The sequence below is a fragment of the Malania oleifera genome, chromosome 11 (assembly GCF_029873635.1).
Source record: "Malania oleifera isolate guangnan ecotype guangnan chromosome 11, ASM2987363v1, whole genome shotgun sequence".
In the NCBI taxonomy this organism is placed as follows: Eukaryota; Viridiplantae; Streptophyta; class Magnoliopsida; order Santalales; family Ximeniaceae; genus Malania; species Malania oleifera.
In genome coordinates, this window is record NC_080427.1 from 66987469 (window position 1) to 66999681 (window position 12213).

A 12213-nucleotide genomic window follows, 5' to 3' on the forward strand; every position below is an offset into this window, starting at 1 on the left:
TGCGTAGAATTCTTTAAAGTCGCACTGCATAACATTTAGAAAAAGATAAATAGACCATTTTACTTTTCAACAATGTAGTTTTCATTTGCTTGTAATTGGCATTACTGTCACTATTATGTTCCTTCTGTTCCACTGCCTGTTGACACAAAGATGTTAGAATTTTGCTTGGTATTTTAATTGGAGTGAATGGGTGATCACTTGAAGGGGAGCCTAGGCGCAATGGTAAAGTTGCCTCTTTGTGACCGGACGTCATGGGTTTGAGGCGTGGAAACAGCCTCTTGCAATGCAAGGTAAAGCTGCGTACTATAGACCTAGTGTGGTCAGCCCTTTCCCGAACCCCGCATATGCGGTAACTTTGTGCACCGGGCTGCCTTTTTAAAAAAAAAAATGGGTGATCACTTATTGTATATGTAACATATGCAAAATGTTGTAGGTAGTTGTCAATTCCAGACTTGCATCTTTTGAATTTTTTTCTTTCCATAGGCCAAAAAAAATATATATTATTAGTTGGGCGTCAAGGTAATGTCAACCAAGGTACAAAAAGTCAACCACTCTGTAGAGTGTCACTCACATCGAGATTTACATTATGATCATTCACAATTTGCCCACTGTGCCAGTTGGAAACATCAGCAATCCACTGCTCTTTGCAAATCTGAAGCGAGTAATTGAATCCTTGAAGGCTATCTTATTTCTTTCTTTCCAAGCACACCAAAAGATGGCAAGAAGAATGTTCAAAGCCTTTCTCTTCTCCTGGGTGGCTCTAATGCCTTTCCAAGCTCAATGCTCCCCTCCCACAGAATTTGCAGCAACCAACTGATGGCCAATCAAGGACAGAGCCATGTTCCTCAGATTTTTTGTCCAGGGGCACTGGAGAAGGATGTGGTTGACTGCATCAGGCATACAAAGAAAACAGCTATTGGTTATGGTTACCCCCTTTTCTGCAGGTTGTCCAAGGTTAGAATTTTTCCATGGGTTGACTCCCAAACAAAAAAGGCAGCCTTTGAAGGGGCCGCTGTCTTCAAAATACGAATCCAAGGGGTGTTGTTGCAATTTTTTCCCATCGGAGAGAGCTTACTTGTAAAATTATCTGACAGTGAAGACACCATTTCTGTCCAAAGCCCATTTTGGTTCATTGGGGATGCTTTGGTACTGGAAATAATAGAGATTGCTGTAAAAGTCAGAGAGTACATGTAGTTCCCATTTTGCCACATTCCTAATAAAGAGAATATCCTAGAAGATCCCCTGATCTGAGATTTGGAGATGATGGCTGATGAGGGCACCCTTGTCAGAAGCCAAACTATAGATGGAAGGAAAGATAGCTCTAAGATTTATGTCATTACTTCAAACATCGTTCCAAACGTAAACGTTGGCCCCATTCCCCTTTTGAAATCTCACATAGGGGGAACATCTCGTGCAAAACGTCATGCCAGAAGCAAACATTGGCCCTCCCATAGTAGCTTTCAACAACATAAGGCTTAACACCTTCATCGCCAAGATAAACAAAAAGGGGGATGGGGGATCCCCTTGTCTCCAGCCTCTAGAAGAGCGAAAGAAGTCAGATGGACAGCCATTTATGAGCACTGAGAAGCTTGGAGTTTTGATACATTGTGCAATCCAACTGCACCAAAGTTCCCCAAAGCCCATTTTCCTGAGTAAAATAAGGAAATTTCAGACATGATTAAATGCTTTCTTCATATCAAACATGCACACTACTCCCCTTTTTCCCTTCTTCTGATAGGCATCCATCACCTCATTAGCAAAATAAGGTCCGTATTCATAATTTGTCTTCCAGCCATGAAAGCATGCTGATACCAACCAATGACTTCCGATATTGCTTTTTTGACCCTCTCAGCTCGGATTTTGGCAAGGATTCTACAAATGCTTCCCACCAAGCTAATAGGCCGAAAATCCTTGATGTTAACAGCCCCAACTTTCTTCAGAACTAGGGTGACAAAGGTGGTGTTGATCCAACTGACAAATCCACATGGTCCATAACACTCCTCGAAAATGTTTATAATGTCATGCTTGTCTAGTTAGCCGAAAAGAATGCTGATGAGAAACCATTCGAATTGGGCAGTTTGTCCCCGTTGCAATTTTTAATGGCTTGGAAGATTTCTACACTGTCAAAGGGTCTTTCTACCCCACTATGGAGGGACTAAGAGATCTGAAATTGATTCCATCCACAATTGGTCTCCATGTTTCAAGTTCAAAGTAGAAGACTGTAAAATCCACAGATGCCCTTTTTATACTCCTCTTCCCTGGTCAAGGTGTTTCCCCCAATTCAATGCTGGATAAGGTGTTACATCTATGATGAGTGATTTATGCGTGGTGAAAGAATCTAGTATTCTAATACCCCTCCTTGGGCCATTGCCTCCAATAAATTTCTTCAAGGTTAATAACCTCATTCAAATCCTTCTTGAGCAGCACTCTTCTGGCCCTCCTTTTGGCATCAAGACCCTGGATTAACTCCCGCACATTGAGTTCTTTGATGCCATTGAGGATAATAGTCTTTTCCGCTTGGACATTTCCAAATGTGCTTCTATTCCACATTTTCAGCTTTTCTTTCATCCCCTTCAATTTTGAGGCTAGCACAAGGCTAGCCTTCTTCATGACACGTAGAGAGGACCACCTTATATTTTAACTAGCTCCCCGAAGCCGTCATTTTACTCCCCCCCGTGTCAAGGAGAACAAGGAAGTGCTCTGAGATGGACCTAAGAAGCAAGCTCTGAATCACGTTGGGGAAGCAAATTTCCCAATCCACAAAAATTAGGAACCTGTCGATCCTTGAAAAGCAAGGCGGCTCCTTGGAGTTGGACCAAGTGAAATTGCCACCAATGAGTAGAAGATCAATGAGGGCATTCATGTTGATTGAGTCTAGAAATTCTCTCATGTAGCTGGTCTCAGGGCTGCCTCCACTTCTCTCGTGAGAATAAACTACCATCTTGAAATCGCCTCGAGCATCCCACCTACTCCTAACCTGAAAGATCTCATTCCAAAAAGGATATCTGGAGGGTCCTTCACCTAGGATGTAAACCCCTGTGACAAACCATTGAAAATTATACTGTGATAATCCATTGAAAGTTATCATTTAGATTCTTGAACAAACAGTAGTCCGAGAAGGAATTAATGGAGTGGTCCAACAATTCCACAAAATTAAGCTTCCACAAGACAAGAATACCCTTTGCGCTGCTCTCAGCTCCAAGTGATATCCATCCACATGCGTCTTGGCCCCAAAGGTCTCTGACCAAGAGTTGCTTCACCCTCTCCACTTTAGTTTCCTGTAAGCACACAACATTGCCCCTCCAATCCATAAGAAAAGACTTGATTACTGTCCTTTTAGATCTGTTATTGAGTCCCCTAACATTCCAGAAAGTGAATTTCCTAAACATAATTTACAATGGGCTTCGGCTATTGCATGCCTCTGAGATTTCTGAGCACCCTTCCTGATTTTTCATAGTTTATTGAGTGTTCCAAATGTTTTAGTTCCCTGTTGGTATCCAACTTTTTCTCTAACTGCCCAAGAGTTTTTTGAGGTATTTTTGAGATTGTTTGTGGACTTGCATCTTTTGAACTGTTAGTTATTTTATTATAATTCGTATTTCGTACTATATTCTGCATCACCTGAGTTTATTTGCAGGTTGCTGTCAATATCATTGAGGATTACATAATTCTGGGCGGATCTGAGTTTCTGAGCATGCATACTTCTACCGTGGTTAAGCTCCTTGATCTGATTGTGGGAAATGTCAATGATAGAGGACTTCTCTCAATTCTCCCAGCCATTGAACTTCTAATACAGGTATTTGATTTTTATACTTGCAGCCATATGTTTACAGAAAAAGTTGCCTGAGTTATAGCCTACTAATGAGTTTTGAAGTTTTTTGAGTTAAAATTTGTTAATTTGGTCACCTTAATATGGGAAGTTTTGTGCATGCTTGGTCTGCTTTAGCTTCCCAGTTCTGACTAGTTTCAATGGAAGTAGCAGCAGTGTACAATCATCATTGCTAACTAATTATTTCATCTGCATGCTTTTTCTGCTATTTTGCAGTGTTTCCCTGTGGAAATTCCTCCATTGATCAGCAATACTCTTCAGGTCAGATTTTTCTGTCAGTTTGGATCTGTGATCATTTATCTGTAGATCATTGGTGGTTATTTTTATTTTTTGTGATGTACTTCCATAATTGACTTATCTATTCATTTTGGTTTGACATTTTTAGAAATTAATTGTCATCTGTTTGAGTGGAGGAGATGACTGTGATCCTTCTAAGGCAGCTGTAAAAGCATCTTCTGCAGCAATTGTAGCTAGGATTTTGGTCATGAATACCAATTACCTAGCCCAATTAACATCGGAACCATCACTTTCATTACTCCTTCAAAGTGTGGGTTTCCAAATTGAAGAAAATGTACTTCTTTGCTTGGTTGACATATGGCTTGATAAGGTCAGTATGAAATGCATCCATAACCAAGATTGCTACTTGAAGCTTGTGAAAACATTCCCCTTTTCCCCTTTTACTTCCCTTTAAGATCATCGTTTTATGTATATATTTCAAAAAAATGTAGAGGCATTAAGACTACATAAATAAATTGAAAAACAAATGTTTGAGTTGAACTGAAGCATTACATACAAAGAAGATACTTCAATGTGCAGATTTTGTTATTTATAAAGCATGCCTATCACTATCTTATGGTTGAGAAATTTGAAACCAGAATGGATATCTTCTTGTCAATCGCCACTATCATTGTGTCTTATGGTTATCAAAACATTCTAAATGTGTGTGCATGCCCTTGTGTGTGTGTCTGTGTGTGTGCGTGTGCGCGCACGTTTATCAGCAAGATATCACCTAGTAGTTCAGGTATTAAACCCAGATAAATATCATGGCAAATTCAGGAGGAAGTTGATATATACTGCTTGCGCATTACACAAAACCATGACTCGATAAAATCCATTATATTCTTATCTAGTTTACGGTCTGTTTGGTTGAGAGGAAAATATATCTTTAAGAAAGAATTTTCCATTTTTTGGTTTGGTGCCACACCTGAAAGAGAAGATGTTTTTAAGAAAAATATTTTCCATTTAAGAGTAGAAAACAACTTTCTCAAAGACAGTAATTCTTTCTCCGAACAAAGAAAGAAAAAATAATGGAAGATTACCTTTTCCCTTGAAAATAGTTTTTCTATTTTCCATTGAAAAATACTTCCTCCTGTACAAATGGAGCCTCAATAGAAAATTTTGTTTCTCCACTAAAATTATTCTACTCCACTTCCTGGGAAAAAATGCTAGAATTATTCTAACTAAATTTGAAATTTTGCTTGTAATACATTTATTATGACAATGTTTGGCATGCACAAATTTTGAATTGGTAAGGTTGTCTTAGGTTGAGTCGTGGAAACTGTTTCTTATTATTAGAATAATCAATTATGACATAAGTGATGAAAACTTAATGGCTTTATTAGACTACTGTTTATGGTTAGCACATGGAAAAAAAATATGATTTCAATACATAAAATGCTTTAGATACAGCTAAACTTATTTGATAGCATATTTCTTGGAAGAAATAATATATTTATCTGACAGTTTTTGTGATATTTCTGTTTAAAACACATTGTCATTAAACCTGCTTTTGTCTTAATTATTTGTTAAAAATGACAGAAGTGGAATTGGGTTCATAATGGTTAACTAAACATTCTAGTTTTATAGAATTGATTTAAATGATTTGAAATCAATTAAATCTTGTGTAAAAATCCTAACCAATGACAACCTAAGATGTGTGCTATGAAATCTAGTTATGAATAAATATATCACTAGTGTTGTTTAAATTGGGACCTTTGATCAAAGCTCCAAAACAGTTTGCCAGAATGGTGTGGTAATGTAGTATTTTATCACATCTAAGTGCTGAAGGCCATGATTTCATCTACTGTAAGGTCTTGGTTTTGGCTTGTCAATCAAATATTTTTTCATCCATCTGTTGATAATAAAAATAAGAAGCCAAGACCTTTCTTTAAGGATCTGACAGTAAGTGTGCCCTCTTTCTCGCATGAGGAATTTCTGCAACTTGAGTCCAATACCTTTTGAGATTTGAGAAAACAGGATCAATGACAAGTCTGGATTACGAAGAGGTGAAGGTGGGGGTTGGAGAGTATGAATCAGAGGAGTAATAATGAATCAAGCAACCTAGGTAGTAGATTTCGCAAAGGATTACTGGGATGAATTTCTTTGGAAAAAATCAGCCTCTGTCCCTTCAGGTTCTCACAAATCCCGAAGAAGCTTTCTTGGAACTCCTCTTCAGGAGAGAGGGGAGCCCTCTTAGTTAGGCTCCTAGAAGCTGCATAGTTACAGGGTTGGATTGTTTTGCAAAGCTGTGCAGAGAGGCAGCAGGTGAAGAGAAGAAACTTGTGGTGAGAACCTGGGAGTTGGGAGTAACAGAAAGCCTTCCTGTTGTTTTTCAGAGATAGTATCTTGAGAAGTGTTATTGTGAGGTTGAGTACTAAGACTAACATTAGGATGTCTTCTATGGATAGGGAGGTTTCTTTCCAGTTGGAGGCTATGGAACTTAGCTTGCAGGTGTTGAGGTCTGCACTGGTGGGAAGCTATACATGTGATGGTATGGTTGGAGGCAGAAATGAAATGGTAAGGTGGGTGGAGAACTCAGAAAAGGGCAAAAGGGAGGGGATCGATGTGTATCAGAACCTAGTTTCTATTCTCATTTTTTGGTACCTTTTAAAATTGAGCTATGTTGTTCTTAGCTCGACACATGGCAGGTGAGAGGGACAATTCGGACGGGTTTGAGTCGGTAAGTTTTGCTTGGTGGATTGATCTGCTTTTTAATTGGTCAATCTTTGAGAAGAAGGATGCTGAGAATGTGCTTCAAAAGCAGTGGAGGTTTGAAGAGATATTCTTCTCGACTGGTGGAATCTAATGGCAATTCGTTGGTACATCTAGTGAGGGGATCGGACCGAAAAAGATATGGATTTGCCACCTCTGTTTTCTGATCCTTTTTTGGGAAGTAAAAGTTTTTGGAGTGATTGGAGATTTCTGTGGAGGATTTGTGGATTTAGGCAAAGTGACTAGATGCTCAAAAGAATTTTGACCAGCCCCCACATGAAAATCAAGTTGGATGGTAATCCAATCATAGTGGAGGTGGAGAGGCATATAGGACAGCTTATGGAGTTTGAGATTTTGTTAACCTTGAGGCTTTGGTGGATCTTCCTGGAGGGATTTTACCTGGTAGATTTTCCCATTATCAAGGATTGATGGAATCTTCATTTTCGTTTTTTGGGACTCCTAATTTTCTGGAGCTACTCAGAAGCTGTTGCCTAGGCCCATGTCCAATCAGCGCCCTACTAAGCTGGTTTATGGAGCTTTTTGGGCGGGAAAGGTGCCTTTTAGGTTTGAAAAATGTGGTTCATGGCAGAGAATTTTGGGAATCTGGTCAAGGAGCGAGGGGACCAGCCAGTTAGGAGGGGCAGAGCCAGTTTTGTTTTGGCAAATAAGCTGAAGTTACTTAAAGGCAAGTTGGAATCTTGAAGAAAGGAGACTCTTGGGATGTTTAGGGCCCATTTAGTTGTGGAAAACAGTTTTCATTCTCCATTCCAGTTTTCAGTTTTAGGACATTTGTATGCAAAAATTGAAAAACAATAAAAGGTTTTGGCACTATTTGCTCATGGAAATAGTTTCATTTTTCATTTCTAATTTTTCAAATAATTACAGAAATGCCACCTCATTTTCCAATTTTCTAAGTTTGCATAGAAAAGTTGCAAAACATCTTCTTCTTAAGTTTGCATTGATTATGACAAAATATAGTATGAAATTGTATTGAGTTTCTTCTTAATCCACACAAATCCAAATCCAAGTCATAAAATCCATGACCACAAAAACTACTTTTTGTAATTTTGGAAAATTGAAAATTAGTTGGCTTTTTTTTTTGTAGTTATTTTGAAATCTAGTCATGTAGAATAAAAATGAAAAACTGTTTTGTACTAGTAAACAAACTCTTTATTTTCTACCCTTTTAATTCGAATTGATTAACAAAAAATAAGTTGGAATTTTCATAATTCTTTGGAGAACTAAAAATGGAAAATATTCTCCACAACTAAATGGACCCTAATATCTTCCAAAGGTAATTTGTTGCGTGAAATCAACAGATTGGATTGAAAAGGAGACATGGGAGGGGTTAATGAAGAGAGATAATGGAGCAGTTTTGAAAGAGGAACTGAGAAGATTCACTGTGATGGGAAATATTCTAGAGACAAAAAACTAGAGCTTTATAGCTAGAGAAGGAATAAAGAGATTCAACTTTGGTGACTCGGTTGAGGTAGAAGGTCAAAATATGACCACTAAAAGGGAAATTTGGGGAGGGACAAATGCTTATCAAGAGCTGTTGTTTAAGGAGAATTCTTATGCTAGACCCAAGCTGGATGGATTGGAGGTGGTTGGGCTTGATACAGAGGCAGTAGGTAAGTTAGAGGTTATCTTTTTGAGGAGTATGATGTGGTGAGAGCTCTTAGCAAGCTTAATGAAGACAACGCTCCTGAACTATGGGTTTTCTTTTGCTACTTTTCAACAGCATTGGGCGACTCTGAAGGATAACAGCATGAAGACGTTTAGAGATTCACTACTGGGGAGTTTTGAGTTATGCGTCAAGAGGGATTGAGAAAAAAATATCAAAGATTGTAGGCCCATTAGCTTAGTGGACAAATTTATAAATTATTGTTGAAGGTGCTGGCTAAGAGATTGAAGGGAGAGATTGATAAAATGATTGGGAGATGTCAGCATGCTTTTGTCAGCGGAAGGCAGATTTTAAATGTGGTTCTTTTAGCCCATGAAGTGGTGATGTCCATCTAAAAGAGCATAGATAAGGGATGATTTGCAAACTCAACATTGAGAAAGCATGCTGATATCTCCAAATCACTTTGGAGAGAAATGGAGATTCTGGATTTTTTTTTTAGGCGCATATCTACTGTGAAATTCTCTGTGCTAGGTATGGGCATCCAGCTGGTTTTTCTTGCAAGTTGTAGAAGCTTAAGGCAAAGGGTCCTCTCTCCCCATTTCTATTCATTTTGGTAATGAGTTTGATGTTGAAAAAAGCAGAAGATAATGCCTATTATTGGATTTTAAGGCAGGAAATATGAGAAGAGAAGAGATTAGGATTTCTTAATTATATATTTTTGAATAGGCCAACTCTTTTGGGCTGTTCATCAATTATATATTTTTGAATTCATTGATGTAATCTCTTTGTAAAGCAGCGTCACCCCCTCGAAGACCTTTTAGCTCATATGTTAATGATAATGATGATAATTGCATCAGAAACTGTTGACACTAGTTTCTTGGTTTTGGGTTTGTGAAATGTTACAGACTGCTGCTTAAGCATGCTTCATTACATAAATAGAACTATATTAGTGTTCTTGAGAATCCTTCATATCAACTTCAGAGAAGAGTGAAATTTTGATTGTGTCCGCTCTTTGTGGAGTTGCTATTGGAGAATTTTATTATCCTCATGCTTGATAGGTTGTCATTTGGTTCATGCTTGTAACAATCATAGAAAAAGAAAAAGGAAGAGGAACACTGATGGCATGGACTGGTACTGAGACTTTCTAATTATTACTTTGTTGATATTTGATTGCATTTTTGGTAGTGTAATGGATTTGTGTATCATTTGGACTTGGACATTACCTGCTCTAAAATTCACTGCTTTAAAACATTGCTCTTCCATTTATGCTTCTTTTGGGCTGTCACAGGTTGACAATGTAACTTCCACCCAAAGAAAGACATTTGGTTTAGCCCTCTCTCTAATTTTGACATTAAGACTGCCTCAAGTCCTTGATAAACTTGATCAGATTCTAAGGTAATTTTTGAGCTTTGAATTTGATATTAGTGTCGAGAAGATAATGTATTCATTTCACATGCATTTTGATTGTAGTGTATGTACCGGTGTAATATTGGGTGTAAAAGATGATTTAAGTGAGGAAGAGTCCAGGTTTGATTTCTCTTCATACTCCTAAACTGTCATGATCAATGAAGATATTACTTTTTTAAAAAGAGACAAATTCTCTTCAACAAATTGCAGTGGCGATAACATGAGTTCCAGCAGGTCTCACTGCGAGGGCACTGTCCCAAATAAGGAGTTCAGAATACGACAGGTAGTCATGTTTGAAATTTAATATAGCAGCAAACAGAATTAATTGCAGATAGAAACTTATATGATAGATCTGTTTGTTTCTAGATCAAGTTTTCAGATCCTATCAACCAACTATCATTAGAGACCTCACTGAGAGAGAATCTTCAAACATGTGCTACCCTTCATGGAGAATCTTTTAATTCAGCCATTAATAGAATGCATCCTTCTGCTCTTGCACAACTGAAGCAGGCACTGAAGATGTCATAGTTGGGTTTTCTACTGTTAGATGGCATTGCTGCATTGTAACCTACGTCCAGGGTCCTTAAATTCGTCAAACATCCAATATTGGAGAATATACAGGGTGAGATTCTCAAGCCTTTGTTATGTGATGCATTTTCCTGTGGCTTGCGTAAGGTGTCTGTTGATGGAGGATGGTGGAAAACTTCAAGCCCAGTACCATATGTTTGGATATATGATTGTGTCATATAATCAATCTATAAAAGCCCAGGATCAGACTTAAAATACTTTTACCAATTACTAAGAATTTGGGAATTAGATTGATAATACACATAAGAATCAGTCCAACAAAAGGTTCACCAGTCATCTTAATGCATAGCAGTAATATAAAATACACACACACACACACACACATGTATATAACTCTGATCCTAGCTTTTGTATATGGCGCAATCAAAACATTGAACTAGAAAGAAATTTAAGAATTCTAATTAATTCTGAACCGAACATAAAAACGAACACAACAGATCAAATGAATAAAATACAAATAAATTTGTGTCATCTTTTGGCTCAAAGCTAGATGCAACAATATGCATTAATTATTATTCCTATTAATACTTATTAAGTTACATTTATGAATCAGGCTTCATAGACTCTGCATGTGCACGTGTTTGTACAGCTTACATGAAGTGTGTATGTAGAGAGAGAGAGAGAGAACTCTTTGTGTTCACATTTTGACAGGTGCACCATTGAATTAATAAAAACTATTTGTACTCAAAAAATACAAGAGGATTTGATATTGTTATTCATGTGATATGAACATTTCTCCATTTTGCTATGCCAAATATTTGTAAAAGAAAAAAATCTAATATAGAACTTTCTTTAGGGCAAATGACTAATATCTGGTAAGACTACTTTTGCAAGTAGGATGAGCATATGAAATTGGAATAATATTGGAATGTGCATTCTTAACTCTTTTTTTACAGTTCAATTTGAATACATGTGGATACACGCAAGCTCCCTTGCTCCCTCCTTTAACCTATGTCACTTGTTCCTGCAGGTGACAGTGAGGCTTCTATGATATGAATTGTGCTTTCCACATTCTTTTGTTTTTTCCTTCTCCAATTGTTTGGGCTGGTATGGGTTTCATTTTCATCTTATGTTTCCAAATTTCTAGTTGTTTGTAAATGCATCCTCGGCAGCAAGAGAATGTAAATAGCATTGATCCTTTCTTGTCTTTGTAATTAAGGCATGGGGATCGCAACACGAGTTCACTCACAGGTTTGTTTTATTTCCCAAATTAGAGTCACTTTTATTTTTTTGGAGGGCGAGGGGAAAGAGAGAGGTGTTGGAGGTGGTGAACAAAGAATGTATCTACGTGAACAATTTTCTACGAAAATCAGTTAGATACTGCTTTGTTGTTTTCACTTATTTAGCTTTGTGCCCTCGTGGAGGGCACTGGTGCATGGTCTTCTTATCTTTTGTTTTGCCTGTAGGCTGTAGCGCATACTCATCTTTTTGGCTGAGTTGCCCCGAGTGTGTAAAACCACTGTTGAATTAAAAATTAATAGTGAAGAAAAGGATTAAAGAAAGCTGGAGACTAAAGATATTAGGAGTAGAATGGCAGTATTGAATCCTGCTTGGTGCATGTTCGAGTGTAGCTCCACTGCTGCATGTTGGGATATTTGCATTGTGATGGATGGAAAGAGGAAAAATGGTTGATGTTAGTTTTCTTTGATTTTGATTGGTAAGGTAGAAAATTGAGGGTCTGTGATAGAATTGTCACCTCTAAATTATACTCTCTTTTCTTTTCTTCTGTTAGATCAATTGACAGCTAAGAAAACACTTTTATTATGTTTGGAGA

At 37.7% G+C, this 12213-nt stretch overlaps 1 protein-coding gene across 4 annotated transcripts in view; it reads left to right on the forward strand.

The window, feature by feature from the left end:
- The window catches only part of LOC131168633 (uncharacterized), an 82413-nt gene extending 70472 nt beyond the window's left edge, over window positions 1-11941 (forward strand). The window contains exons 17-26 of one of the 4 annotated variants that reach the window (XM_058128226.1): window positions 3638-3796; window positions 4046-4090; window positions 4215-4436; window positions 9733-9839; window positions 9915-9971; window positions 10062-10134; window positions 10218-10473; window positions 11410-11486; window positions 11599-11630; window positions 11846-11941. In XM_058128226.1, the coding sequence (XP_057984209.1) occupies window positions 3638-3796; window positions 4046-4090; window positions 4215-4436; window positions 9733-9839; window positions 9915-9971; window positions 10062-10134; window positions 10218-10379 (825 nt within the window). In that variant the 3' untranslated portion in view covers window positions 10380-10473; window positions 11410-11486; window positions 11599-11630; window positions 11846-11941. Of the gene's footprint in view, window positions 1-3637; window positions 3797-4045; window positions 4091-4214; window positions 4437-9732; window positions 9840-9914; window positions 9972-10061; window positions 10135-10217; window positions 10474-11409; window positions 11777-11845 lie in introns of those variants that run through there. The other 3 variants (XM_058128225.1, XM_058128224.1, XM_058128223.1) reach the window with 3 other exon arrangements.
- Window positions 11942-12213: the final 272 nt, after the last annotated feature.